Source organism: Tursiops truncatus, chromosome 9 (genome assembly GCF_011762595.2).
Source record: "Tursiops truncatus isolate mTurTru1 chromosome 9, mTurTru1.mat.Y, whole genome shotgun sequence".
NCBI lineage: Eukaryota > Metazoa > Chordata > Mammalia > Artiodactyla > Delphinidae > Tursiops > Tursiops truncatus.
This window is the reverse complement of record NC_047042.1, coordinates 73,610,044-73,637,175: the sequence shown is the minus strand read 5'-3', so window position 1 is coordinate 73,637,175 and position 27,132 is coordinate 73,610,044. Positions and strand designations below refer to the sequence as shown.

General features: G+C 36.3%; 1 protein-coding gene across 3 annotated transcripts in view; it reads right to left on the bottom strand.

Moving 5' to 3' along the window:
* Window positions 1-27,132, bottom strand: part of CFTR (CF transmembrane conductance regulator) — a 196,237-nt gene that overhangs the window by 49,046 nt on the left and 120,059 nt on the right. For all 3 annotated transcript variants that reach the window (XM_019924883.3, XM_019924893.3, XM_019924896.3), the window contains 6 exons: window positions 19,444-19,481; window positions 18,736-18,986; window positions 15,408-15,487; window positions 9,976-10,126; window positions 8,664-8,891; window positions 5,608-5,708 (listed from right to left, as the gene is read on the bottom strand). In XM_019924883.3, coding sequence (XP_019780442.1) covers window positions 5,608-5,708; window positions 8,664-8,891; window positions 9,976-10,126; window positions 15,408-15,487; window positions 18,736-18,986; window positions 19,444-19,481 — 849 coding nt within the window. The remainder of the gene's footprint in view (window positions 1-5,607; window positions 5,709-8,663; window positions 8,892-9,975; window positions 10,127-15,407; window positions 15,488-18,735; window positions 18,987-19,443; window positions 19,482-27,132) is intronic.

The window sequence follows — 27,132 nt, the reverse complement described above, 5'->3', positions numbered from 1 at the left end:
TCACCAGATGGCTTGATAACCACTGAGTCTGAAACATCACCTCATCACCTTTCATCCTTTCTACCTCTTATTTATTTATTTAATTTTCACTCATTCATGGAGGCAAAAATCTAGGTATGCACAGCCTATTTAAGATATATAATATTTAAGTAGCTAACAATAGGAGACAGAGAAGCTTTATGGTACTAAAAATGGCAGGCATCTTGTGAATCCAAATAAAATAAGTAAGTACACAGCTTTGTTAATTAAGAACACAAAAATTTTAAGATAATAGCTTTAGCAATAACAACTATAATCCATATAGTATGTGAGGAATGGAGCTAAAAAGAATTAACACTTCTCTTTTCATCCCATCTACAGAACAGTATGAGATACACAACTGAGATGAATAGAGAGACATACATGCTATTCATGTTAAAATGAAGAGTGAATTAGAAGTAAGAGTTTTTAAAACACTGTGATATCAGTTGAAATAATTGGAAATCCCCTAACATGGGGGTTTCTAGTGGGAATTATTAAGTTGGACTCTGATAATTTTACTATTTTAAAAATTTCTGGGGTTATTCACAACCTATTACACTATGCTGTTCATAAGGTGACAATGTTCAGATGATTTTTTTTCCAAACTGCTATATAAAACTAGACAAACTAGTAGGTAGAAGTTTTGTTCACTTTTAATGGTCTCTTGATACTGCAAGCATATTTTGAGGAGATTCCAAACAAGAGCTTTTGCCCTAGAATGTCGAGTCTACTGGAAGACATTCTATCACTGTGTTTTATAAACACCGGGAGGTGTCAAGTTAGTAGTTGGATATATATTTAGAGGGCAGGGGAGTGGTCTAAATTAGAGATATGAATGTGCAATGCATTGAGAGATGATTTCTGAAGCACGGAGTTAGATAACAGCTAGAGAAAGTGTAGATAGAGGAGGGCTGGAATACAGCTGATGTTTAGAGCTCTGCAAGAAGATGAGAGGCCAGCACAGAGAACTATGGAGGAACCAGAGAGGTAGCGGGAAAACGAGGTGGGAGGAGCATCACCCTATGGAGAGAAGAAAGGATCACAAGAAGGACGTGTCCATGGCATAAGTAACTGCTGAGAGGTTGAGAGAAACAAAGATGCTGGCTCTGGAAAGATGCTGGTCATGAGTGCTGGGGATGATGGAAATGAAATGAAGCAGGTTATGTAAAGAATGGGCGGGGGGAGGAAATGGAGTCAGGCACTCTTTTAAGAAATTTTGCTGAAAATTGGTCAAAGAAATGGAGTGCTAGCTGGAGATTAAGGGATGGCAGGTTTTTTTTTTTAATATATATATCTTTATTGGAGTATAATTGCTTTACAGTGTTGTGTTAGTTTCTGCTGTACAACAAACTGAATCAGCTATATGTACACCTATATCGCCATATCCCCTCCCTCTTGAGCCTCCCTCCCACCCTCCTTATCCCACCCCTCTAGATCGTCACAAAGCATCAAGCTGATCTCCCTGTGCTATGCAGCAGCTTCCCAGGATGGTAGTTTTATGCTAGGGAGAAAGGTCCCACAAAGAGGGGTTGATTGCATATCACTGGCCTTTATACAGGAGCGAAGACACAGAGAGCACTGGAGCATATGAGTAGGGGTGCAGAAGGGTGGTGGAGAGAAAGGAGGGAATTCTTCCTGGTTGCATGTTTTTTTCTATATAGTATGTAGCAAGGTCATTGGCTGAGAATGCAGGGGGTGGAATTATTGGAGCATCTAAGAAGAGACAAGAAGGTGGGAAAGAACCATCTTAGGGAATAAAATAGAGAATTTATTAGGAAAATGTAATAAAAGGGTTGTTGACCAGTTCTGAGTGCCAACATCTGAGATGTGCAGTCAGTCATAAATGCAAAGATACCTGAGGTTGTGATGAGGAAGTGTTATCCTCCAAATATTACCTCTACTGCTTGAAAGCTAATGAAAGCTAGGCACCTGGGTTAAGCAATGGATGAGCAGTAGAAGAAAAGTCATATTGCCATTTTTATAACATCGTATTTCTGTTGATGGTTGACTCTTTGTTCATGCCTAAACCCAGCCAGATGCATAAATGAAATATTCTTTCCAAGTCTAAAGACGTTTTTTCCTGGGTACCTTTGTACTGAAAAACTAAAAGTGTGTGTCAAACAAAACACCCTGTTTACTGCATTTTAAACTCAGGTCTAAATCCATTTCAGAACTCAATAAAGTAAAGTGAGTTTTTACTTCAGAGGTCACAAGGACCTTTAGTGTTAACATATATGTAAACATGAAATTTGAGGGCAGACCTCTCTCCCCTTCTACTTTCAACGTATGCTAGGTGAAAACCAACAGATTACTGGACAACTTTAGCAGTTGCAGAGGTGGAAGCAGCAAGATGGGAATTAATAACTAGATAAAGGCCCAGGAAAGACCAGTTGTGCTGTTTGGCAGGGAAATGAAAACTAACATGATCGCTTTGATATTCAAAGAAAAGAAAACGACTTTAAAAAATATGATGAAATGCAAATATTGATACTTTTCATAGATTGTATTAGAACATAATAGTTTTTTGCAAAGATCCTTTTATGCCAGGAGGTGAAACAATGTCGGAGGCAAAACAATGTCAAAGCACAGGTCACAAAGCCCAGGATGACCATGTGAAAAACTAGAGAAATAAAAATGCCTGAAGGAAATTTTAATGGAGATTAGACATGCAAAACAGACAGACACCAAACAAAGAGAGGCTGTAGAGGCTGTTACATAAACCAAGCAAATTAATGTGACAAACAGAAAGGAATTGTGCATATACGAGGTAAAGAGATGTTTTCAGATAAAGAAAATGAAGTGAAGTGCATGAGGATTTTCATCGTAAAGTCAAAGTTGTAGAAAGTTTGAACAAAGAATTAAATAGATGCCAGCACAATATGTACTTACTACCTTCCTGCTATTTTCCAACAGAAACATTTTAAAGTACATTTACAAGACTCAACCCCAAAAGCATAAGAGCTAAGTGAGGAGATGAATGGCATCACTAAAAAGAGTTGGTCAAGCTCAAAAAAAAAAAAAAAAAAATGATGTTAAAGGAAAAGAAAAAAACCCTGCCATAAATCAGGTTAAGGTTAAATTACATTTCAATGAATTACTACAATGCTTTGGTTAAATAAAATATTAAGTCACATAGACAAGAAGAGGGCATGAAAAGGTTTGGATTTTCCCTATAGAAGTATGTTTTATAATGATCTTGTTCTGACAGGAATTGATTATACAAATTTCACAGCTGAACGAATGTGTGCATTTTGAGAACACGTCAACTGTCTCAGAGAATAATAAAAAGAACCTAAGCCAAAAGGGTAATAACAAGTGTTATATAGTCATTCCCAACATGGGTTTCTAGACCATCCACAAATACAGTATTGGATGTCTGATTTTGAATACAGTACTCCAGCTAGACTAATAGAAGTTGATGATGAAGCTATCCATCCAGACCAACTATACCATCGGATGAAAATTATGCTTTTTTTTTTTTTTTTTGTGGCGATACGCGGGCGTCTCACTGTTGTGGCCTCTCCCGTTGCGGAGCACAGGCTCCGGACGCGCAGGCTCAGTGGACACGGCTCACGGGCCCAGCCACTCTGCGGCATGTGGGATCTTCCCGGACCGGGGCATGAACCCGTGTCCCCTGCATCGGCAGGCGGACTCTCAACCACTGCACCACCAGGGAAGCCCATGCATTTGTTTTTTTAAATAAAAGGGGAAATATGCCTTGATTCCATTTATCTCTCACTCTTGCTGCCATGGGATTTGTGCCCTGGACACAGTGTTACCTCACATACATTACTGCAGGCTCTGCACTCCAAGGAACCAAAACAAGAGGAATCACAAAACCAAAATATGGTCTTTGTACACACTAATAAATTACATAAATATGTGGCAATATTGACCAAGCAAAAAGAGAAGGCAATGATAAACACTTGAGAATGAGGAGCTACCACCAAAGAAAAAAAAAAAGACTGTGGAAATTTTAAAAATATGAAAAAATATTATGAAAAATGTAATGCTGATAAATTTGAAAACCCAAGATAGGGGAGGATTTCTTAAAAAGATACCAAAAGCACAAAACATAAAGGAAAATATTGAAAAATTTAATTTCATTAAACTTAAAAGTTTCATCAAAAGATACTATAAGCTAAGCCACTGACTGAAGGACCATGTTTGAAATGTAAAGAAGTGATAACTGATTCAGAATTCATAAACTCCAACAAATGAATTAAGAAAGAAACCAATCTACTTGAAAAATGAGCAATCGAAATGCACAAGCAATTAACAGAGAAGGAATCTCAAATGGCCAATAAGTATGTATTAAGCTGCCCTATCTCCCTAGCATTCACTTCATACCCATCAGATTTCCAAAATTAAAAAGTCTGACAAGAATGGCTATCGTCAGAAAGTCTACAAATAATAAATGCTGGAGAGGTTGTGGAGAAAAGAGAACCCTCTTACACTACTGGTGGGAATGTAAATTTGTGCAGCCACTATGGAAAACAGTATGGGGAGGTTCCTTAAAAAAAATTAAAATAGAGCTACCATTTGATCCAGCAATCCCATTCCTGGGCATATGTCTGGAAAAGTTAAAAGCTAATTCGAAAAGATACATGTACCCCAATGTTCACAGCAGCACTGTTTACAATAGCCAAGACATGGAAGCAACCTAAGTGTCCATCGACAGATGAATGGATAAAGAAGATGCGGTACATATATACAATGGAATACTACTCAGCCATAAAAAAGAATGAAATAATGCCATTTGCAGCAACATGGATGGACCTAGAGATTATCATACTAATGAAGTCAGACAGAGAAATACTGATGCTATATATTATCACTTATATGTGGAATCTAAAAAGTAATACAAATGAATCTATATACAAAACAGAAACAGACTCACAGACATAGAAAACAAACTTATGGTTACCAAAGGGGAAAGGGAGGAGCGGAGGGATAAATTAGGAGTATAGGGTTAGCAGATACAAACTACTATATATAAAATAGATAAGCAACAAGGATTTACTATATCCACAGGGAACTATATTCAATATCTTGTAATAACCTATAATGGAAAATCATCTGAAAAATATATATAACTGAATCACTTCACTGTACACCTGAAACTAACACAGTATTGTAAATCAACTATACTTCAATTAAACCAAAGTCTGACAATATCAAGTGTTGCAGGTCATAGCTATGGACCTCTGAGAATTCTTATACTCTCTTGATGGGAGGTTAAACTGGTACAACAGATCTTAGAACAATTTGGCACCATCTTGTAAAGTTGAACGTGGGTGACTTCTATGGCCTAGCAATACCACTCCTGGATGGCTATCCTAGAAAAATCCTGGGCAAGGAGACTGCAAGAATGTTCACCGTAGCACCAGATCTTGATTGTGGCTATTTATGTGGAGGAAAGAAGAGTTATGGGTTTAATGAGAGATAGAGAGTGACCTTCGATTTATCCGCAGTGTTTTATATCTTAAACTGGGTCTGGGTATATAGTCATCCCTTATGTTATTACCTATACTTTTTGGTTCATCTGAATTTTTTTTCATAGAAGATAAAAAGAATAATACTTACCAAGCTATCCACATCTATGCTAGAGTTTACGGCCCACTGTAGTGTACCCATGATATTCATGGCTAAAGTTAGAATAATCCCAGCTGTTCCTTCTCCTTCACCTATAGGTGGAAAAAAGATACAAACAAACTTTATGCTATTTCTCTCTTCTGTGAGCCACTTTATGTATTCCTAGAAGAGGGCACATATTAAAGTTACATTTTGATTCTGTGCCAGTTTTAAGCATTTTTCATCTCAGATCCCCACAGCATGTATCCCTAGTAATAATATGCCCTGTATATAATAAGTATTCAACCAACATTTTAAATCAAAGAGTGATTGACTATTAGGAAAGAGTTACCTTTTTTTTTTTTTTTTTTTTTTTTTTGCGGTACACGGGCCTCTCACTGTTGTGGCCTCTCCCGTTGCGGACCACAGGCTCCGGACGCGCAGGCCCAGCGGCCATGGCGCACGGGCCCAGCCGCTCCACAGCATGTGGGATCTTCCCGGACCGGGGCACGAACCCGTGTCCCCTGCATCGGCAGGTGGACTCTCAACCACTGCGCCACCAGGGAAGCCCAAGTTGCCCTTTTTTAAATGCTTCAGATATTGAAGGGGATGTTGGTGTTGGGTAAGTATCACTTTTATCCCTTCTACTATTACTCTGTAAGTAATAATACCTTCAAAGACTTCAAATAATGGACAATGGAAAAAAAGTACTGTGTCTGAATAAGCTCCTCTACAAAGAAGTCAAAAGTAGGAGAGATATGTGTGTGAACAGCATCCAGAAGATGTTTAGATGTACTTCATGCCTTTGCGAGGAGGACTTTCTCTGCCAATCAGATGCTGCTGGGAAGAAAGAACTTCGAGTTTCATGGGGAAGTCAGAACTCATGGGTCTGCCATTTGGAAAAAGAGAAGACTGCTCTTTATGTTAAAAAAAAATTGACTCGTTCACCCAGGAAGAACAATACTTAAATGTCTAATTAAATAGTTTTTAAGGGCTACAGGGGACCACTAATTAAAATTCATAAATACTCTCTATTCATAGCCCTACAATTTTTCTAATAGGAATGTTCTTAAATTATTATAAATTTAGGTTATCAAGTCTCAATTGAGAGTCAGTCTTTGCATCTGTAATGCATGATAAAACTGTCATAGGGTTCTAAAATTGGGAGAAATAATTCATCCCATTATTATGAATTGAAACTTTGCTTCTACAATTCCTCTAACAGAAAACAAACCATAGATAGCAGGTATGTGCTTTTCATACTAAATCATTTATTCTAAATAGGTAAGATTTATCCAGGGCCCCAATATATTACTCATTCTGAAGATTAAGATGAGAGTAAGATAAAATTTTTAAAATAATAACAATAATAAGTAATATGAGATTTTCAGGTGCTTACTATGGACCAGGCACTATACTAAGTGTTTTATACAAATTATCACGTTTAATATTCACCACAAACTTATGGGATAGGTACTATCATTATGTTTATTTATACATGAGGAAAATGAGGGCTTTAGAGAAGTTAGTTAAAGTGTACAAGTTACCACAGCTGAAGACCAGCAGAGGCAGGGTTGTTATTAGCTGTGTGGCTAACATTCACTCTGGCTCGGCATCTGATTTAATGGATAGGTCCTGAACTATACTGATTGCTAAATGCTTCGACTATCATGCCTGGTAAATTGGGACTCAGTCAGATCCTTAACCATTATGTTATAGCACATGATATATTGGTTTGAATTCACTGTTAACAAATCCTTGTTCACTCAGCCCTCTTGGATCCCATTTCAAATAACTTAATCAAAGGCAAAATTTTTAAAAAATTCTGAACTGCAAAAGAGATTTTATTTTGTTTTAAAGTTGCCCCAAATTACTGTACTGCTAAGGATTTAGTTCATTTGCCTGACCCTTTATATTCCTTTCATAGAGTAATTTCCCATCGCCCTAGGCTGAGAGAACAGTGAAGGCGGGGAATCCACTACTCTCACGGCACCTGTGTGGATGGCAGGTGGACCCTTCAGCCAAAATGACCCTGTTTTCGGTTCTTGCCCATACTTGGTAACTGGACAGAGGAAGTCAGCTGTTCATTCAAAGGGCCTGAATGGAGAGGCCATATAAGGTCACTGTAGCACAGCTCTGGGACATTAGGGAAGCCAGTCTTCAGAGAAAGAGAAATGAATGAAGTAGCCAGAGGAAGGAGTGGGCACAGCCGGCATCCAGTGTCCAGAGACAGGAAGCTCTGAGTCTGACTCTCCACGCCTGTCCCATTTTCCCTGGAGGCTCCGTGTGCCTCCCACCCTGTGCTCCACGAGGTCCTCCTATAGTTCTCCAACACGCACTTCATTTTGTTTGATCCGGATTCTATTCTTAGAAACGAACGACCCCTCAGATTTGGCAGTCACTCTGAATCTCTGTCCACAGTCACATATATAAGATATTTCAACTTTTCTTATAGCTCAGTAATTCACCTTTTTTAATTAGAAGAGCTCACTTGTCTATATAGGTTTTCATTTTACTTACGATGAAATAGTTCACGTTTGTCACCCAAAGATCCTAAAACTCAGAACATCTGTATTTGAAAAACATGGCACTTTCACCTAAGTTCTTTCACTTCTGTGGCAGTTTTTCACCATGCAAAGTTCACATTAGGATGACAAATTGCACCAACAGGTGGTTAAAAGAACAAAATTTACCAGGGATGGAGGTTTTGTGTGTATCTGTATATAAATTTGGATGTTTCTTTTCCCCTATTCACAGAGTTCTTTAATAAAGAGACCTGTTACTTTTGAAGCCAAGATCCTTTATCAAAATGAGAGTATTAGATGGTTTTTCTCTTTGAATCACAGATTTGTTATCTGACACTCCTTGTATCTCAGTTTTTCAACTGCATACATCTCTAATTCAAAGAAATCATTCATTCAACAATAAACAAATTTTTTGGTCAATTAACTCTCAAAAAATTGATTTAAAGATACCTAAAATTTTTAACCTATAAGAATGTAGCATTTTATTGGTTGGCAAAGCTTTAAATTAAATGCTTAGCTAAATAGTTAAGGAGCTCACAGTACCTGTTGTTAAAATGGAAATGAAGGTAACAGCAATGAAGAAGAGGACAAAAATCAATTCTATTCTCATTTGGAACCAGCGCAGTGTTGATAGATACAAGAACCAGTTGGCAGTATGTAAATTCAGAGCTTTGTGGAACAAAGTTTCAAAGTAAGGCTGCCGTCCAAAGGCACGAAGTGTCCATAGTCCTTTTAAGCTCGTAACAAGATGAGTGAAAATTGGACTTCTGCCTGTGAAATATTCCCATAGAAAATAATGCAAGTCATGTAAACACATAATGCAAATTCTTACTTTAAAAAGAGTGGCTTAAAGAATAACCAAACAACAAACGTCATTGGTTAAAAAGGCTTTTCATTCTGGTGCTGTACTTTGAATAGATGCAATCTGTTATTTTTTTAATGAGTTACCCTCTTTTTTACTTGGTTACCATGGATGGGAACTTATTATAAAATCACTGCCATTATTTATTCATATTCCTTGGCTACCACTGGGCATTGTTTATCTGACTAATCCTAAATTAATCAGAGAAAATGTTTTTCTTTTGAGACAATTTATTCAAGGCCTCAATTAAGAAAGTTTATGTGACTTAATTTAGCAAATAACCTTCAATGCAGAAACACACTGGAAATATATCCCCTGAAAATGCACCCAAACAAAGGCTGTTACTGAACAATGTGCTTCCCAAAGAGCTCAAGCAGTGTTTGGGGGCACACAAAAAGGCAGACCCCCAGGAGAGAAAGGAAAGGTGTCTGAAAACAAGCCAGAGGGAAGAATTTTGTCCAGTACCATTTGGGAACACACAGAAACATTTAGTGATAGTAGCACTATCTTTTCAAATTTTAGTTTATATGATTATGAATGGATATCATATACATCAAGCCTCCTAAGCCTCTATATACTTGTTTTAAAATCAAAATGAAGTCACACGGTCATTAATTAATAAAAACAATCTATGTGTGCTTTATAATTTACTGTTTCCTTTTCCTACTTATACTATTTTTTGGGGGGGGATAGTTTGTGGTTTAACATTATATTTTAAATCTGAAAGAAGACAAAGGTCAAATTCTCAATAATAATACTTAAGATCTAATGAATAACAAAAGTATGAGACCCAAGAGAGTTATATATGATGAGAATGTACAGACACGGCCTGGATCACAGTTGAAATAGATGTTTTTAAAAGTCATTGTCATATAATGCAAGAGTTTAAAAATAGGAAAAAAATTTTGGAAAGGTACATAAATCACAGATAAATATCCACGAATAGCTCTTGTGATGTTTTCCCAGGTGAGCGTTGCACAGGCTGCATCATACCTTCAGATTCCAGCTGTTTGAGTTGCTGTGAGGTGCAGAGGAAGTAGCCTCTCAACAGAATAAAAGCCGCTATCACTGGCACTGTAGCTAGGAAGATGTAGGGTTGTAAAACTGAGACTACCGCCATAGCCCCAATCACAATTAATAACAACTGTGGGATCAAAGAAAATACACTGGTAAGTAAATAGTTCCGTGTTGCAAAGTGGACAAGGTATGTTAGCAACATCTTTCTAAATAGGGTCTTCGCACTCTGTTCCATTCTTAATACGGGGCAGGTACCTTCGTACTGGGAAGGCAGCCACCTCAAAGTACGTTTTTCATAAGTTCTATCAAAATTCCAAAAATTGTTTAGGTTGCTCATAATAATATTTTGAAGTTTAGAAAACACGGTATTCTTGCATCTTAGTATATACTCACTTCCTATACACTTTAAAGTGCTGTACGACAAATAAATTTTAAATGAACATAACTTTTTTCTAGCCTGGGCTTCTTTTAAAACAAACTTTATATTTTAAAATAATTTTAGTATGAATATGAAATTTTAGGATTTATTTTGTTCAGACAATTTCTGAAAATTGGGCATTCATCTTGGAGCCTTTTGAGTCAGAAAAATCTGGTAGGCTTGGTCATCTAGGCAAGCTACTTAATTTCTCCAAACCTAGTTGATTAACATTTAAGATTAAAAAAAAAAAGTATACTTAATAAATTTCACTCCCCTTCCTGTTTTTGTTACTGTTCCTTAAAACAATCGAAGATGACCTAGAGGCTCAAAAAAAAAGAAAAAAGAAGATTTTGGGGGTATGGCTGATTTAATTTGAAATTAGACCACTTTTCTCTCATATATTATCAAATGAATTTTGTGTTTCAGTCAAGCCCATTCATTAGAGACATATCTTCACATTATCCACCCTCAAAACTGGATCCTTGTGGGCAGTCTCAGAAACAAGTTAACCATATTGGTGTTCTTCAGATCAAGTTCAATGCTTAAATTCTATATTTCCAAAGGACACTAAATCCATACATATTAAAAAAAAATCTGCTAACATTTGTTCCACAATACCCCATGTGAATAAAGCATAAATAAAGTAACTGTCACAACAAGGGTTGAAAAATAAACCTATCATAACATCTATCTGATAATCACTGAACCAGTTGTCTACCAACCGCCATGGGTGACATATGTACTTTGTACAACCAATGTACTTTGTACGACACATGTACAACCGATACAGAAATACAGAACATTTTGGTAGATGAAAACATGAATAAGCATGTAACTAAGATCTGCATAAATCTTCTTTGAATGGGTTGTTATGTTCATCTAAAGCTTCGGATGATCATATCTCAATGATACTTTTCTAGGGAAAATGCCTCTAAGGTGTCCATCATCAAATTCTACAATAAGCCGTTCACTCATTTTCATTCAACAAATACTCAGATAAATACAGTGCCAAACACTGGACTAAGTACATATGATGACTCAATAATCTAAAGAAAGTCTTCTCTATTCTGTTCTTGCCCTACAAGTTCCACCAGTACAATGAGAAAGCCTCAAACGCCCCAGTTACTACATGACAAGACTTCATCAATGGCGAAGGACTCAGTTTCTTAACTGAGGGTATTTATTTCTCAGAAATAGGATCTTTTGAAAAAAAGAGAAAAATTAACTTCCAAGCATTATTTACTAGGAAATACAATTTAATTTAAATGGGCCACCATATTAAATACCAGTACGTCTGAAACACAAATGCTATTGCATTGGCAACATGGAAACGTTCAGCTATTCCATTAGAATCAGGGTTTTTTTTTGTTTGCTGTTGACAGTTGTGAACGGCACTGTGTTCATTTGTCTTGTGCTATTTTTACCATGTAATTCCAATCTGGAGCTGTTGGATTATAACAATGGGTGGGGAAAGTGATCATTATTTTTTTCTTTGTTTGTTTTTTCTTTTTTTTTAACATTTTATTGGAGTATAATTGCTTTACAATGGTGTGTTAGTTTCTGCTTTATAACAAAGTGAATCAGTTATACATATACATATGTCCCCATATCTCTTCCCTCTTGCGTCTCTCTCCCTCCCACCCTCCCTATCCCACCCCTCTAGGTGGTCACAAATTACCAAGCCGATCTCCCTGTGCTATGCGGCTGCTTCCCACTAGCTATCTGTTTTAGGTTTGGTAGTGTATATATGTCCGTGCCACTCTCTCACTTTGTCCCAGCTTACCCTTCCCCCTCCCCGTATCCTCAAATCCATTCTCTAGTAGGTCTGTGTCTTTATTCCTGTCTTGCCCCTAGGTTCTTCATGACCATTTTTTTTTTTTTTAGATTCCATATATATGTGTTAGCATACGGTATTTGTTTCTCTCTTTCTGACTTAATTATTGCTGATATGGTGGAGATTCTTAGGAATGACAATAACTATTTTACAATAGAACAGGAAGAATTGTGCAGCCAACCCAACCAAGATATCACATAGGGTTTGAGAAGAATGGAGAAGGTGGGTAAACCTGGAAATGGTGAAATATTCACAAGGTAGATTTCCAGAGATTAAAATTATCCAGAATAAAGCCCAAACTAAGAAGTGGACAGTAAATCTAAGCTTTGAGGAAAATAACTCTATTTGCTTTATAAGAAGCCATCCTTAGGCATTGAGGTCAGAAGCTAATAATTTAGCACTTGTGCAAAACTAAAGGTAGTGGTTTAATATGTTTGATATTCTAATTATACAAAGAAACTTTAAATTCTGTCCTAGTTTTTAATTCACAGTGAATAAGAAACAAGTCATTTCAGACCAGGAATATTAGTGAGAGGACAACAAAATAAATAAATAGAGGGACTTCAATACAAGATGGAAATGTGAGTACAGATTCTAATTCCCATTCATCCTTACCCAAATCCTAAAATTCTAGGGGAAAACAAATCAACAGACTATAAAACCTGCAAGGCACCAGATGATAAGAATGAAGGATCACTTTGAAATCATTTAGAAGGTTAATTAATAAATTGATTGATCAATAAATAGATAATAAATACCTATTTAAAACCAGGCAATGAACACCAGATCTGGAATTTCATTCATAATTGATAGTTAGTCCTTGAGAATTTTTAAGCCAGGCATTAATGGGATTAATAGAATGAATAAGGGAAGAAAAAAGATGTAAAAGACACAGTAGAGATCAAAGTGGTGGGACTCACTGTGTATTCATATATTAGGGTAAGACAGAAAGAATCAAACAAATCTAAAGGTTTTGAGGCTGATAAGAGAAGATTTGCATATTTTAAAACACGGAGGCTTCTGTTTTGTGAAAAAAATCAGTCACTGACGCATAGAGATAAGTAGGACGCCAGGATAGTTCTTTTTCTGTGTGGCTTCAAGTTCAAATTTGTCATGTATGGTCCACTTCCAGTATGCCCATCGGCAGCATACGACTTTAATACTGAAAGTGACCATCATCAGACTTATCTTCCTCACTTGAGAAACCTGAGACTCTTAGAGGTTAAGTATCTTGCTCAAGGTAAAATAAACAATGGTATCTGCAGAATAGAATCTGGATCTTTCATTTTCACTATACAATGTTCCAATCCAGAAAGTAAATTGCCCAGAATATTATCAAATGTTAAGAACTAGAGTTAATAGAAATAACATTTTTTTAAAAAAAGGAAATTTACAGGTGTGCCTCATTCTGTGAAAAAAATCTGTTTCTGAAATGTGACTAAAAAGAAATTTAACTAATCTGAACATAAGTATAACCAAAGGGGTTCACAATTTAAAGGACCCCTCTGATGCATTTTTTAATGAATCAAAATTAATCAGATTTTTACTGTATTTGATTGTCATGTACCATGCTTCCTTAATGTGAGACCTCCTTGTAAATAAAATAGGGAAATCAAAATAAAAAAGCCCTGCCCAATCACTTAGGAAACAACTAGTGAGCTGCAACAACATTAGAAGTTGAGCAGAAACTACTGAAATTGCCGTAAGAGGAAGGATGAGAACCATCACATGTGTCAAGACGTGTTAATTCGTAAAATAAATGTTCAAAACTGCACTCTCCCAAAGGACTTCTGAAGTAAGCCTCACACTGATTCAGAAAATACTCAGCAGACTACAAAAGTTTTTTTTTTTAATTATCAAGGGCTAACGTTCGTGAATTCTTTTGCAATCATGTCAAGATGTCCATGTTCCAGTTTGTACCTGATTTAATAATATTACAGTTGAGACCAGTCATTTACAATCCTAGAACAAGGAAGAAATGTCCGGAAATTAAAGAAAGACATGGGAAACATTCCTTCACATGCATAAACTCACAGCAGCGGTTAAAGAATTCCAGCAGCGGCTGCTAAGTTATATCCCTAAACAGAGTAACTGAAGGAAACTCAAGATACTAAAGTTCACCTGGAACAGTTAATGTGCTTGACTGTGCCAATCATTCCAGATGAGGTAAACTGACAATCTGGTTTTTGTGCACCTGCCAATGTCAGTTGTGTATACACACAAATGTGATAGCCCGTATGTTATTCTATTTCACAGGTTCTCAGTGGCGGAGGTGGCAAACAACTCATCCTAAGATGGGCAGCATCCTGTTCCAAGTGTCTCTCCAAGGAGGTCATTGCGACTGAGTCATTTACTCTCTGAGGCTCAACCTAAGCCAGACAGTAAGCTGTTTTCAAACCTCGTTCAACAGCCAAGGTTATTAACTCAGAACACTCAAGTTCTGTCACTTATGAAGTCTTAATGCGGTATCCCCTAGGTCAACTTCATCTCCAACCCCTTCTTCCCTTCTCCACTTTCACCAGCAATCACCCCACCCCCAGGACACATGCTCAGAGTCAGGCTGCCCTGCAGGTGTCTTCAGATCTGTCACCCAGGGATAGTCCTGACTAGTCCTGAATTTTTCCTTCCTCTCTCACCTGCTTGAAAACTTACCTGTACTTCTGTCCCTGCATTATGGCCCTTACTGTGAGATTGCTAACTAGCTAATCTTTGCCAAAGTGTTCATGGATGAGACTGGTTGAAACTGTAGTCCACCAGGAAACTGACTGATCTACATTTTAACACGGGCCCTCTGGAGGTAGGTGACTTCTCTTAAATAATGATGCCAATGTCAAAAATGTCACACATCATGGGCAGTGATTTGGGGGAAAGCGGTCTGCTATGCATCTTAAATCACTCCCAAGTAGACAGCTATTATATCTAAATGAGGAATTGCCTTAGGTTTTGGTCAGGTAAACAGTTCTGACTTACTACTGAATTTACTAAATTTATGACTATTTCGAAGATTTTTTTTTAATATTGAAAAGATTTATAAATATACAGGCTTCAACTCTTAATCAGATGAAAAGTAAGCAAGAACTAATTTACTACATTTTCTAATTAGTTTTAAAAAGTGCAACAAAGCAAAGTCACTTAATATTACTTATTTTTACAAACCTGAATGAAGTCAAATATGGTAAGAGGCAGAAGATCATCCAAAACTGCTATATCTTTGGAGAATCTATTAAGAATCCCACCTATAATGTGAAGAAAAATTCTTCAGAAACTAATAATCTTAAAAATACATATCAATATCTGATGAATTTGATAACTTTGGATCACAGCAGAAGCCTTCAGAACTCAAATACAAATGAGTACATAATCATATATATATATATATATATATATATATATATAATGACGTACACAATGTTAGTACAAGGATTCTAAGTTGTACAAAGATTCTAAATAACTCTGTGTTCAACTTATTGTCTCCTACTTTTAAACTTTTATAAAATACAGATTGCTATAAGATTCAGGCAAAAACCAAGGTCTTTAATAGAGCCCTATCACAAATTATGTCAGGAATAGGCACCCATCCTACTACTACAGTCTCCCATTTACAAGCCTGAGTTTAGTAATAATTTTCTGGATATGCTCTCATCATTCCCTTATATCTGTATTTTGTAATATAGAGCCTCCGTATCCTTCAACTTCCACACCTTTCTAAAACATACCTCAGCAGAACCCGTGGCTGCTCTCAACCCCTTCCTGCCCACCATGTGGACCTCCTTTGCCATGTCCTCCTTTTCTACCCTCTTCACTGGCAATCTAAGCTTCCGTCTGTCTTCTAAATTAACAGACTCACATTTGTAAGTGTGATCACTTTTTCCTTCAGGGAAGAAAAGTTACACATGGAGTGCTAGGTGGCAGGCACAATGCTAGGCACTGAGATAACAGAGGTGAATAAGCCTTGCTCCTTGCCCTTGAGGAATACGTTGTCTAGGGGTGAGTTAAACCTATAATTATAACATATTACTGTACAAACAAAGTGATATTGAATCTTATCATTTACTCCCCCCCATTTACTGCAGGATAAAGTCTAAAATTCTTAGTTTAATATTTAATACCTTCCATGATTTGGCCTTAAACTACCCTAGGTACAAGCTTCCTCTTCTCAAACATTGTTTCAAACTGGCTTATTGTTTAAATACACCTTATACTCTCCTACCTCCTTGCCTTTTCCATGTAGCTCCTCTGCCTGAAAACCCTTTCCTCTCATGTCTACATGTTAAAATCTATGTCTCCTTCCTGGCCCAACTCAAATGCCTCTCCTGCAAGGAAGCATCAATTTTTGCACCAGCTCAAATTAATCCCTTCTTCCTCTGGACACACTTAATACCTTTAATACATCTTTACAGCACTTCTGTGTTGTAATAATTATATCCATGTTGTACAGTCGCTTGTATACATGTCATCTCTTTTTTCTAGACTGTAAATTTCTAGAGGTCATTGGACCATGCCACATTTATTTTGTATCACTCTGAGCCCTCGGCAAAAAGCCTTATGTAGGAAGAATTCAATTATTTTTTTATTTGTCACTATCTCCTTGCCCTTACTAATGATATTTTATTTAGCATATTTAATTAAACATATTTGTATATCTTTTCATAAATGAATCAAAAATTGAAAAAAAGTAGCGTATGGTATTTATTCTGTGTAGAAAATGAAAGTTGCTTTGGTAAAAAATAATATATATACGTACATCATTCTAGTGCTTAGTATATTTCAAATGGGAAACAATAGAAAGGGAACAACAGTGGGGAACCGGCATTTATTTCATGTTGGCTATGTAACAGGTTAGTAGATGATGACTTTTTTTCATTCTCACAATGACCCTCTGAGATAATTATTCCTTTCCTCATTTTACAGATGTGGATGCAAAGTCTCAGAAGAGTAACTTGCCCATGATCATCACTCTTATGAGGACAAGCCAGACCTCAAATAATTCCCATGCTCCTTTCATTATATCTCATTGCCCATTTCTCACTGCTAGAATCCTGGGCAAATCCCCTACCTTCTCTGGATCTCAGTTTTCCCATTTAAAAAAATGAAATCATTGGATCAAGGTAATTGGGCATTCTCTTTTAGGTCTAAAATTTCTTAGCTCTAAAACAGAAGTGTGGTGATGAGTATATCCAAATGAGGCAAGGCTTTAGTGATACACAAGGGCTTAAAAGAATAAATGTAAGGAAGATCTTCTTGAATACGAACACTGAAATGTTTTACCCAGAAAAAAATGATGGATAATTCTTATCTTGAGATTTTTAGATACATATCACTCTAAAAATCTCAGTCTTGGAATTTATTCTTTCCTTTATAATCAAGTGTTCCTGTGTCTACCCCCTCTCCCTTGACTGGATTCTTCCAGGGCAAGAACTGTGCCTTATTCATCTTTTCATACCAGTCCCTGGCTTAGTGCCATAGAAAGTAAGTGTTCAACAGATTTCTGTAAGAATAAAACTTGGGAGATTCCTTATTAACCTCAGATTCTTTAAATGTGAATTTGTCTAAAGGGGGATCAATAAAATTGATTACTTTCAAAGTACCTTATTGTCCTTAGTTTTTAAAATCTTTGGTCCCTCTATTTCACTACTCTTACTTTCTGTGGCCTTAATTATTTTTGTTGAGATATAATTGACAAAAAATTGTAAGATATTTAAAGTATACAATGTGATGATTTAATATATGTATACGTTGGGAAAGGATTCCTCTCACTGAGTTCGTTAACACATTCATCCCCTTTCATAGTTACCCTTGTGCGTGTGTGAGAGAACATTTCAGTTTTATTCTCTTAGCAAATTTCAGTAATACAGGGCAGTGTTATTAATTATAGTCACCACATTATACATTAGATCTTCAGACCTTACTCATCTTATAACTGACAGCTTGTACTCTTTTACTAACCTCTATGATAGTGTCAAAAATACTTTAAAAATACATTTGGGATCCACCCAACCCATTTAAAACAACCTTGAATGAATTTATGGGATCATCTTTGAACAGTTACATGAAACTAGATTACTCTACCTCATCAAAACACTTTATTAGTAAAAGAATCTTAGAATTTTTTTGATCACTTCAAATCTTCTCCTCTTTTAAACAACAATATACATTGGCAGCAAGATGCTTAGAAGGGGGCTAGATCAAATATCTGAACAGAGAAGGACAGCTGACTCAGAAGGGCCTGCTTCTGCCGCTACAGTCCCATCAGCATCATGTCCTAACAAACTGAGCTACTCTAATTAACTGATACAGAAATATGAGGAGTGACTGTATCTGAGAGCCTATAATACCTGAGACAGGTACATGCCAGTCATAAGGAAGCTCAACAAAGGGTAGATGCCTGCATGCAAAAGCCAGTGCTACTACTAGAAAACCAACCAACTCACAGGCCCTGTTTGTGGAGGTGCAGTAGCTTCATTTTGTACACCTAGTCAAGTACCTGCTTTCAACGTGTTGAGGGTTGACATAGGGGCTTGAAGAACAGACTGTAACATTTTGTGGTGTAGTATTTTTGACACTCTGATTAGAGCATGCACCAGTGGTAAACCTCTGAAGAGTCCCAGAGCAAGCAAAGTGTCAGCTACTCCCACATAAATGTAAAAAACATAATACGAGCTGGTGTTGGTGATGATCACTGCATAACTGTTATTTGCACTCTTAGTACTATTCCCTTTGTCTTGAGGAAGTACTCTGTAAAGCAAAAGGAAATTGCTATCAGGCAACCAAACTTTCCCATTGAATTTCCAATACATGTAAATGATGCTGAATTTGAGTCTAAAGAAACACAACATATTTCATTAGCAGAGCTTATGCCTTTAACCTGAAGGACTTACTATTGCAAGAAAGTAGATTAAGTTTTTAACCACTGAAATAGATAAAATTTCAAATACTCAGAGAAAATACTAAGTGTGCAAGGTTGTTTTAAATATTGTTATTGCATTTTATGGAAACTAAGCACAACTAAATCCTTTAAAAATTGGTAAAGAGCTGCAGGAACTGCACATGCTCACAATTTTAAACAAAAGAACTCAATTTTCCACTACAGTACTGTGGGGAAATGAAGCAGAGTGGATATTACAATAATTAATAAGACCCAAATAATCCATAGAAACAAAATACAATCCACAATAGGACATGGAATACTCACTTTGGAAGCAGCCACAACAGAACCAAAGAAGCAGCCACCTGGAATGGAACAATACACACTTGATTTTTTTTTCCAGCATCTTCTCCTATTTTTCCCACACCCACTTCTAATTCCACCATGACTAACATTGAAATATATACAATTTCATTTTCCTTTGCTTTACTTTCCTGGGTCCAGCAGCTGCAATAATTGCTCTAAGAACCACTATTTGAGGTGAGAACATGTTAAGTTAATGGAATTCCAATTTCACTGAATAAAATACTTTTCCATTTCTCTCCTTCATTCAACAGGAACTGTTCATTGAACCTCACAGGAGAACTAATACTGCAGTTAAACACTTTAAATAATAAAGTTTGTTTCTTATGAAGAGATTACTCTCAGCCTGCTGGCAGATAATTTATCTGGTTGATGGCTATAAATAATTTCATTTGTCATACAATGATTATGAGGGGCATAACTATAAGACCAATTAATTACTGGAAAAGATGAGATATATATTCATGAAAACCAGTTAAAATCTCAAAAGTGTAAAAATTCATGGTTTTTTGGGGGGTGGTGGTGGTGGGATGAATTGGGAGATTGGGATTGACAGATATACACTAATATGTATAAAACAGATAACTAATAAGAACTTGCTGTAAACAAAATAAATAAATAAAATAAAATTCAAAATAAATAAATAAATAAATTCGTATTTTTTAAATAAAGATAAGGTGCATTCAGGTTAAAACATACACTATTGGCACTATTTGGGTTTTCTCAAGGTGGAAACTTTTGGTTGAAGAACAAATGTTCTATCCCATAACTAAACCAAAAAAGAAAAATGTTTAATAACCATGATTTTATTTTTTAGTTTCTGTGTTATTTAAATGATTTGTACTCTGTTCTATTTCAATTTGGCATTGCAGTCTCCTAAATGCTTGGGAAAACAATCTTGTGATGATACCAACACAATTATAACACCAGAAATATTTACACAATTATAAGACTGAAATTATACAATTAGCCTGATAATAACTTTAACAAAGAATCAAATAGAAAAAAAGGAGAAATTGTAAGTAAAATAATTTGAAAATGAACACAGAGTAAAAATAAATAGGGGAGAAACAAATACGCTTGGTATAAGAAATCTATCTCTTATTTCATAATCAATTTATCTTAAGTATTTAACAGTACCATATAAAAATTATGGAGAATAATTAGCATTAAGAAATTATATTATGAAGTTATATACTTTAAATAGTATATAATTTTTGGTAAATTTGCATACCAGATAGGAGTATAATAATGAAAAATCTAATAGCATCATTCTCACTTTCCTACTTTTTTTCATTATACACATAGCCTCCATGAACCATATTAATAAAAAGAAAAACCACCTTTGTTTCCTTGAAATTCAAGTGAATTCAAAATGACAAGAAACACAGCAATAATCTAGCTATTTCAAAAGTCTTTGTTCCAGTACAAATGTTTTCCTATTTCCTAAGACTAATCAAATTATTCAAGAACCTAGATAAGGGTATATTTGTGAGGGACTCTTTGGTTATTATAGTCCCTCTTTGTTTCAGTGAAAGAAGTGTCAATAATGTTGGCATTCCAACCTTCTCTGAATGTGAGTAAATCCTAGAAGTAAATATTTTATAATATTGACAATAACCAAAGCAGTTGTTCAAAGACACTGGTCTAATCAGTGTAATATAAAGTTATTTCTTGGCTCTTGTGAATAGAGACCACTTGCGGAAGAGACCGCTTGTGGAACCACCAACCCAAACTACTTTTATTGACTGGAACAAAAACATTTCCAAGGACTTGACATAATGACTTTAATGAAAATGTCTGGGGCATATAGAAACAATTAAGCAAGCAAGTTCTAACATTTAATTTCCAAAATGTTTGAGGTTGGGCTTCCCTGGTGGCGCAGTGGTTGAGAATCTGCCTGCTAATGCAGGGGACACGGGCTCAAGCCCTGGTCTGGGAGGATCCCACATCCCGCGGAGCGACTAGGCCCATGAGCCACAACTACTGAGCCTGCACGTCTGGAGCCTGTGCTCCGTAACAAGAGAGTCCGCGATAGTGAGAGGCCCGCGCACCGTGATGAAGAGTAGACCCCGCTTGCCACAACTAGAGAAAGCCCTCGCACAGAAACCAAAACCCAGCACAGCAAAAATTAATTAATTAATTAATAAACTCCTACCCCCAACATCTTCTTTAAAAAAAAAAAATGTTTGAGGTTATAAAGTTCATACAGTTTGTGATAGAGTGACAGTACTGAAAGATTAGAGGAAAAGCAAAAAGGTCATTATTTTCAGCTCTTTCAGGGTTTTAGACATCATTCCATATCACATAGAAAATGGTCCCGTCTAGATCAGCACTGTCCAAGAGAAATTTCTACAAAAATAGAAATGTTTAACATCTGCACTGTTCAGTATCATTGCCACTTAATACACATGGCACTTGATCACTTGAAATGTGGCCATTGTGGGTGACTGAGGAACTGAATTTTACATTGTGTTTCATTTAAAATAATTTCATTTAATTTACGTGGTCATACATGGCTGGTGGGCGGCTACTGTACCGGACAGTGCATGAATAGACTAAAACTGTTAGTTAGATAGCGGTGTAGCCAGAGTATTTATTATATACCCATGCTAAGTACCAGGAGTCTGATGATGGTGTCCTCTAAGGATAGATCCCTGAACAGTCAACGTGATGATTCACGAACTTTGCAAATGACCCCAAATGAAAAAGAAGTAGCCAGTATTTAGAAGCTAGGTCACAATTTAACTTATATAGATAATTTGTCTCTATGATTTAAAAAATAATGGCATGTCGGGGATAGAATATACAGCATATACATACGGAAAGAGAAATTAAGTGCCTCTTTCTGAAAGGCTTATCTGCTAAATGAACTAGTAAACATCTTCGGACACGTGATAGATGAAGGTTGATCATCTATAGAGTAAAACACCAACAGTATGATTTCAAAAATAAGATGTAATGGAGAACTACAGCGAGAATATATTCAAGACTTAGGAGGAACCCTACCATGACATAACCTGGCTAGGTACAAGTTTGATACTCACAACGAAAGAAAATAGGCGTGAAAAGAGAAGAAAACTGCCAAGGCCAGGTACAGAAAAGGTTCAAAAATGTGAATACAACCACGTGAGGTATAACGGTCCAATATTCTATCATGAAGAACTTTAATAAACTACAAAGAAGACACTCCTATATACTTCACTGTGGAATATCTTCAGAGGCCTTTAAATATGACTTAGCGGTTCTAAACACTCTGGATGCTGAGCCTAGTTAATAACAGCAATCCCTTCCTGTCATAACAGATGTTCCGGCCTCCCTTCGTGTCTCCATCCAATCCATTTTCCATATAGCAGACAGAGTGATCTTTTTTAAAGCATAAAAAAATCGTATCATACCCTGAATGAAGCCTTTCAAAGGCTTCCTGTTGCATTTAAAATAAAACCCAAACTCTTTACTTCAGCCAATGGTTCTGCAAACCTGTTTCTGGCCTGCTTTTCCAATGTCACCACGTGACATGCCCCTCACTTCTCTCTCCCACTGTTCCAATTGTGCTGGCCTCCTCTCAGTTTCCATAATTTACCAAACTTTTCCAAGACCTTTGCATTTGCCCCAGTTTCTGCATGTCTGAGTCCTTCTTATCTTTCGGGTATGAATGAAATGTCATTTCGTCAGGAAGCCTTCCCTGTCTACCCTCCTTTGCCCAGCTTTATATTAGCCCTTATTATAATATAAGTGCCTTATATTAATAAGGCACTTATTACACTCTGTGATTATTTCCATCAAAATGTATTTATCCTCTGTTCTCTTTCCTATTATAGCCTTAGTGTCTAAAACAACACCCTGTAAACAGTAGGCATTCGGTAAATCTGTACTTAATAAATAAAGGAAGGGATAAATAAGAGTATACTTAAATAAAAAATACAGGGACTTCCCTGGTGGCATGATGGTTGGGACTCTGCACTCCCCATGGGGGGGGCCTGGGTTCAATCCCTGGTCAGGGAACTAGATCCCACGTGCATGCCACATCTAAGAGTTCGCCTGCCACAACTAAGACCCAGTGCAACCAAATAAATAATAAATAAATATTTTTTTAAAATAAAAAATACCAATGTCAACAGACAGAAATTATATACTAATCACATAGAAAACATTTAAAAAAGCATAACATATCATGATATGTTATGTAGGATAAAGATAAAGAACTGGAACCAATTCATTCTATAAGTTCTGTACAAATGCAGAATTCAGAGCTCTTCCCAAGTCACACAAGGAGATCTGTATGTAAATGACTACCATTAAAATAGTATTGGCATTTTGAGTTTTCACCAAGGAGCACAGTATTACGAATGCTCTGCTAACATAAGTACATTAGTGTATTCTATCTGTACACTCTGTTTTGTACTTCATGGTATACACAGCATATAGAATTATGCCTGACATACTGAAAGAACTAAAAAGTACGTGTTGAATTAGTAAGTGGCTGAATGAATGACAGGCAGTAATAGTAAAGTGACACCTTGTTATGACTTAATCGCAGATTTCAATGCTTTGCAGGTTAAATCACGCCCTAAAACATAGACACTTGCTAAGCAATGCTGCCTTAAAAGTATTACTATCAATAAAGGTATAACTATCATTAAGGTATTATGGGAGCATATATTGTGTATACTAATAATGTAAAGCCACCTAGTGATTCCTCATTAGCAAACAGAAGGGAAATCATAAGGGAATAGTATATAGCAGTTCTCTGACACTTTTCTTAAAACTCTCAGGAATAAAAGGACGAAACTGGATCTTTAGATACTCCAGGCAACAATAATACCCTCTGGTTGTTGTAAAAGTAAGGAGGAAACTGCCTCCTACTGTATAATTTGCGTTTCTTCTCTATCTAGTCAATGCTGTACTGCCAAGTTAGAGCACTAGAGAGACCAACATAATAGAAATTTAAAAGCCTATATCCCTGGTGCTAATATCTAAGAACTTAACAGAAGATATTGTTCTATGGTAAAGAAAACAGTATAAAAATATAAGCTAGACTGACTCCTTTATCAAAATGACACTCTAATGATAATTGGTAACAAACTGAGTAGACCAAACTAATTTTTTCAGTTTAGCACTTTGAAGAAATAAAAAAGTTATTACTTTCATACTCTAAAAGGGAAGTTTATTGAACCTACTCTATAAAATTATAAGATCTAGATTGAAGTGGCCCCTATGAAAACTAAAAATGGGTACATCACTTCCACAAAGGAAGAAATGTATCTTAACTTTTCTTTAGGTTCTCTGATCATGTTGAGTATGAGGCTCTAAATAAAGTTTAAAAGACCTAAACTATCTTCCTGGATTAGCACTGGTACCATGATGCAAAGCACATATGAGATATTTCAATGGTAATGAGAAGAGGCACATTGGTATTAAGAAAGGAGCTTAGTCTAAAAGTAAAATTATGTAAATTTTGATTCAAAGATGTGACAGAATTGTGAACATCTGAATGATTTGTTTAGCTGTATAACGGTGCACATGATGAAAACAATTACTCTTTTTCTACTATCACCAAGTTTTTGTTATTCAAAATTCTGAGAACCAGTCAATTGGCAATGCCTTCAGGATATTGGGCCAAAAAAGGCTCATAATTTTTTATATTATTTCTTGCCTAGAAAATGACATTACTGGTTATTTTGTCCATTAAAAAGAAAAGTTTTTGCAATAATTGTGAGAGCTCAACTAATAATGGGAAGTTATACAACATTTACATCCTCTGTTGTAGTTTGGTTTCTAGCCTAAAGACAAAGGACCACTGTCTTCTTGAGTAAGTGAGCTAATAATATTGTACACATGTTCAGTGGCTCAACGCTCAGTCTCTAATTAATTAACTATACACTGCGTTGAAAGGCATGTAAGTTCAGCTCTACAGCTCTACATGGGACAAGGGTCCTGTAAGTGAACATAAATCACCACCACATTCAGATAGGACCATTTTTTCTCATAAAACTAAACTGAAGACAGTCAAGTAATGTTGATCTTTCAATGAAGAGGTTCAAATCATTAACAATGACAAAGGGCTGGTTTGAGATTAACTGTGGCACAAGACTGAGTTTCATTCGCATTAATGTTGGTCATTTGGCATGACTGGCAGAGATTAATGAGGTAAATTAAAAATACATTTCAACGTAATTTTCATTACCTCATGTGAGAGTCTCAAGTTACTCAACCCCATAGTTTTGTTAAACTGTAAAAGGAATTATTGAAATTTTTACTATATCTCTGTCATGGACTTGTTCACCTCAAACTAACTTGAGCTTTATAATGATGATAGACATTAAGGATATTAGTAAGAATAGCAATTAGCATTGCTCATTATATGCCAAGCCCTACAGTAAGTGCTTTATAATCATGATATCTCTTAACCCACAAAAATGACCTTTGAAATTGGTACTATTACAACCTCCATTTTATAGATGAGGAAACTGAGGCTCAGAGAGGTTAACTAACTTGTTCAGTGTCATAGTGTTAAAAACACAGAATTAGAATTCACAGCCAGATCAGTCTGAGTCCAGAGGTGGCGCTATGCAATACCGCATCTCACATTCAGCCTCCATTTGTTTTATTAATTTAAAATAGTAGTAGAGCAAAAGAAGTGATATCATCAAAACTCAAAGATCAAATGGAAACCAACACTTTATAGGTGAAGTGGTATGTACAACTTTTGGTACATACCTTTAATATTTTACACTACTTTATTTGGTCAAGGAGGAGTGATAATATTTTATGTGGACTTCTTAACTGAGGTTAGAAGCAGCCTAATAAGACAACGGTGTAGTTTTAAGTTTGGGTTCCAGGTATGTATATAATTATACACCCTCAGGAGAGGCAGTACTTCACCTGGGTCATTTCTCCCCCTGAAGGCAGCCTGGGCCTTTATGTTGGATTCAGGCTGTATATTAGGACACATCCAGCAGTATCCTCTGAGATAAATATCTAGAGTAGTCATTCACAGGCTGAATCCAATCCACAGATATGTTTTTTTGTACCCACGTAGTGTTCATTTGTTTGTTTTGCTTTAACCAACTACCCACACTTAAAAATGAGAAATTTTTACAGAAAAAATCTGTAGTTTCATCTTATGTTGAAAAATAAGAAGGTTTAGTGAAACTGATCCCAAAACCCCTCATGGGAAGTCCTTGGCTGGTGTTGAGTTACGACTGCCCCCGTTCGACAACTGGAGGGCAAATATTCTCCATCCAGCCCCCAAGCCACTTCACCACTAGACATCCTCTGCCAAGCCTCTTTTCTCATTTAAGTGGCTGCTCCTGACCTAGAGAATAACCTCATTCACCAACCAGCTTCAGAAACCTCTTACCTTAATGCAGAACTGAACCTGTGACCTACTGCCCCCCTCTTTTATTTTAACCTGGTGATGTGAAGGAGAGCAGCATGGTAAAGAGACCATGATGGTGGCATTGAAGACAAAAGAATTCTGTAAGCAAATGGGTGATTTGAATCTCTGAAAGGCTTATTTAAAATGATTTCTAAGCCACTAATATATATTTATTTTATTTTGTGAGGAAATAGTCTTTTAAAGGTGGTGATTCATCACTGGCATATTTAATAATGCAATATCTAGAGTCAAATGAATTTAATATTTAGTAC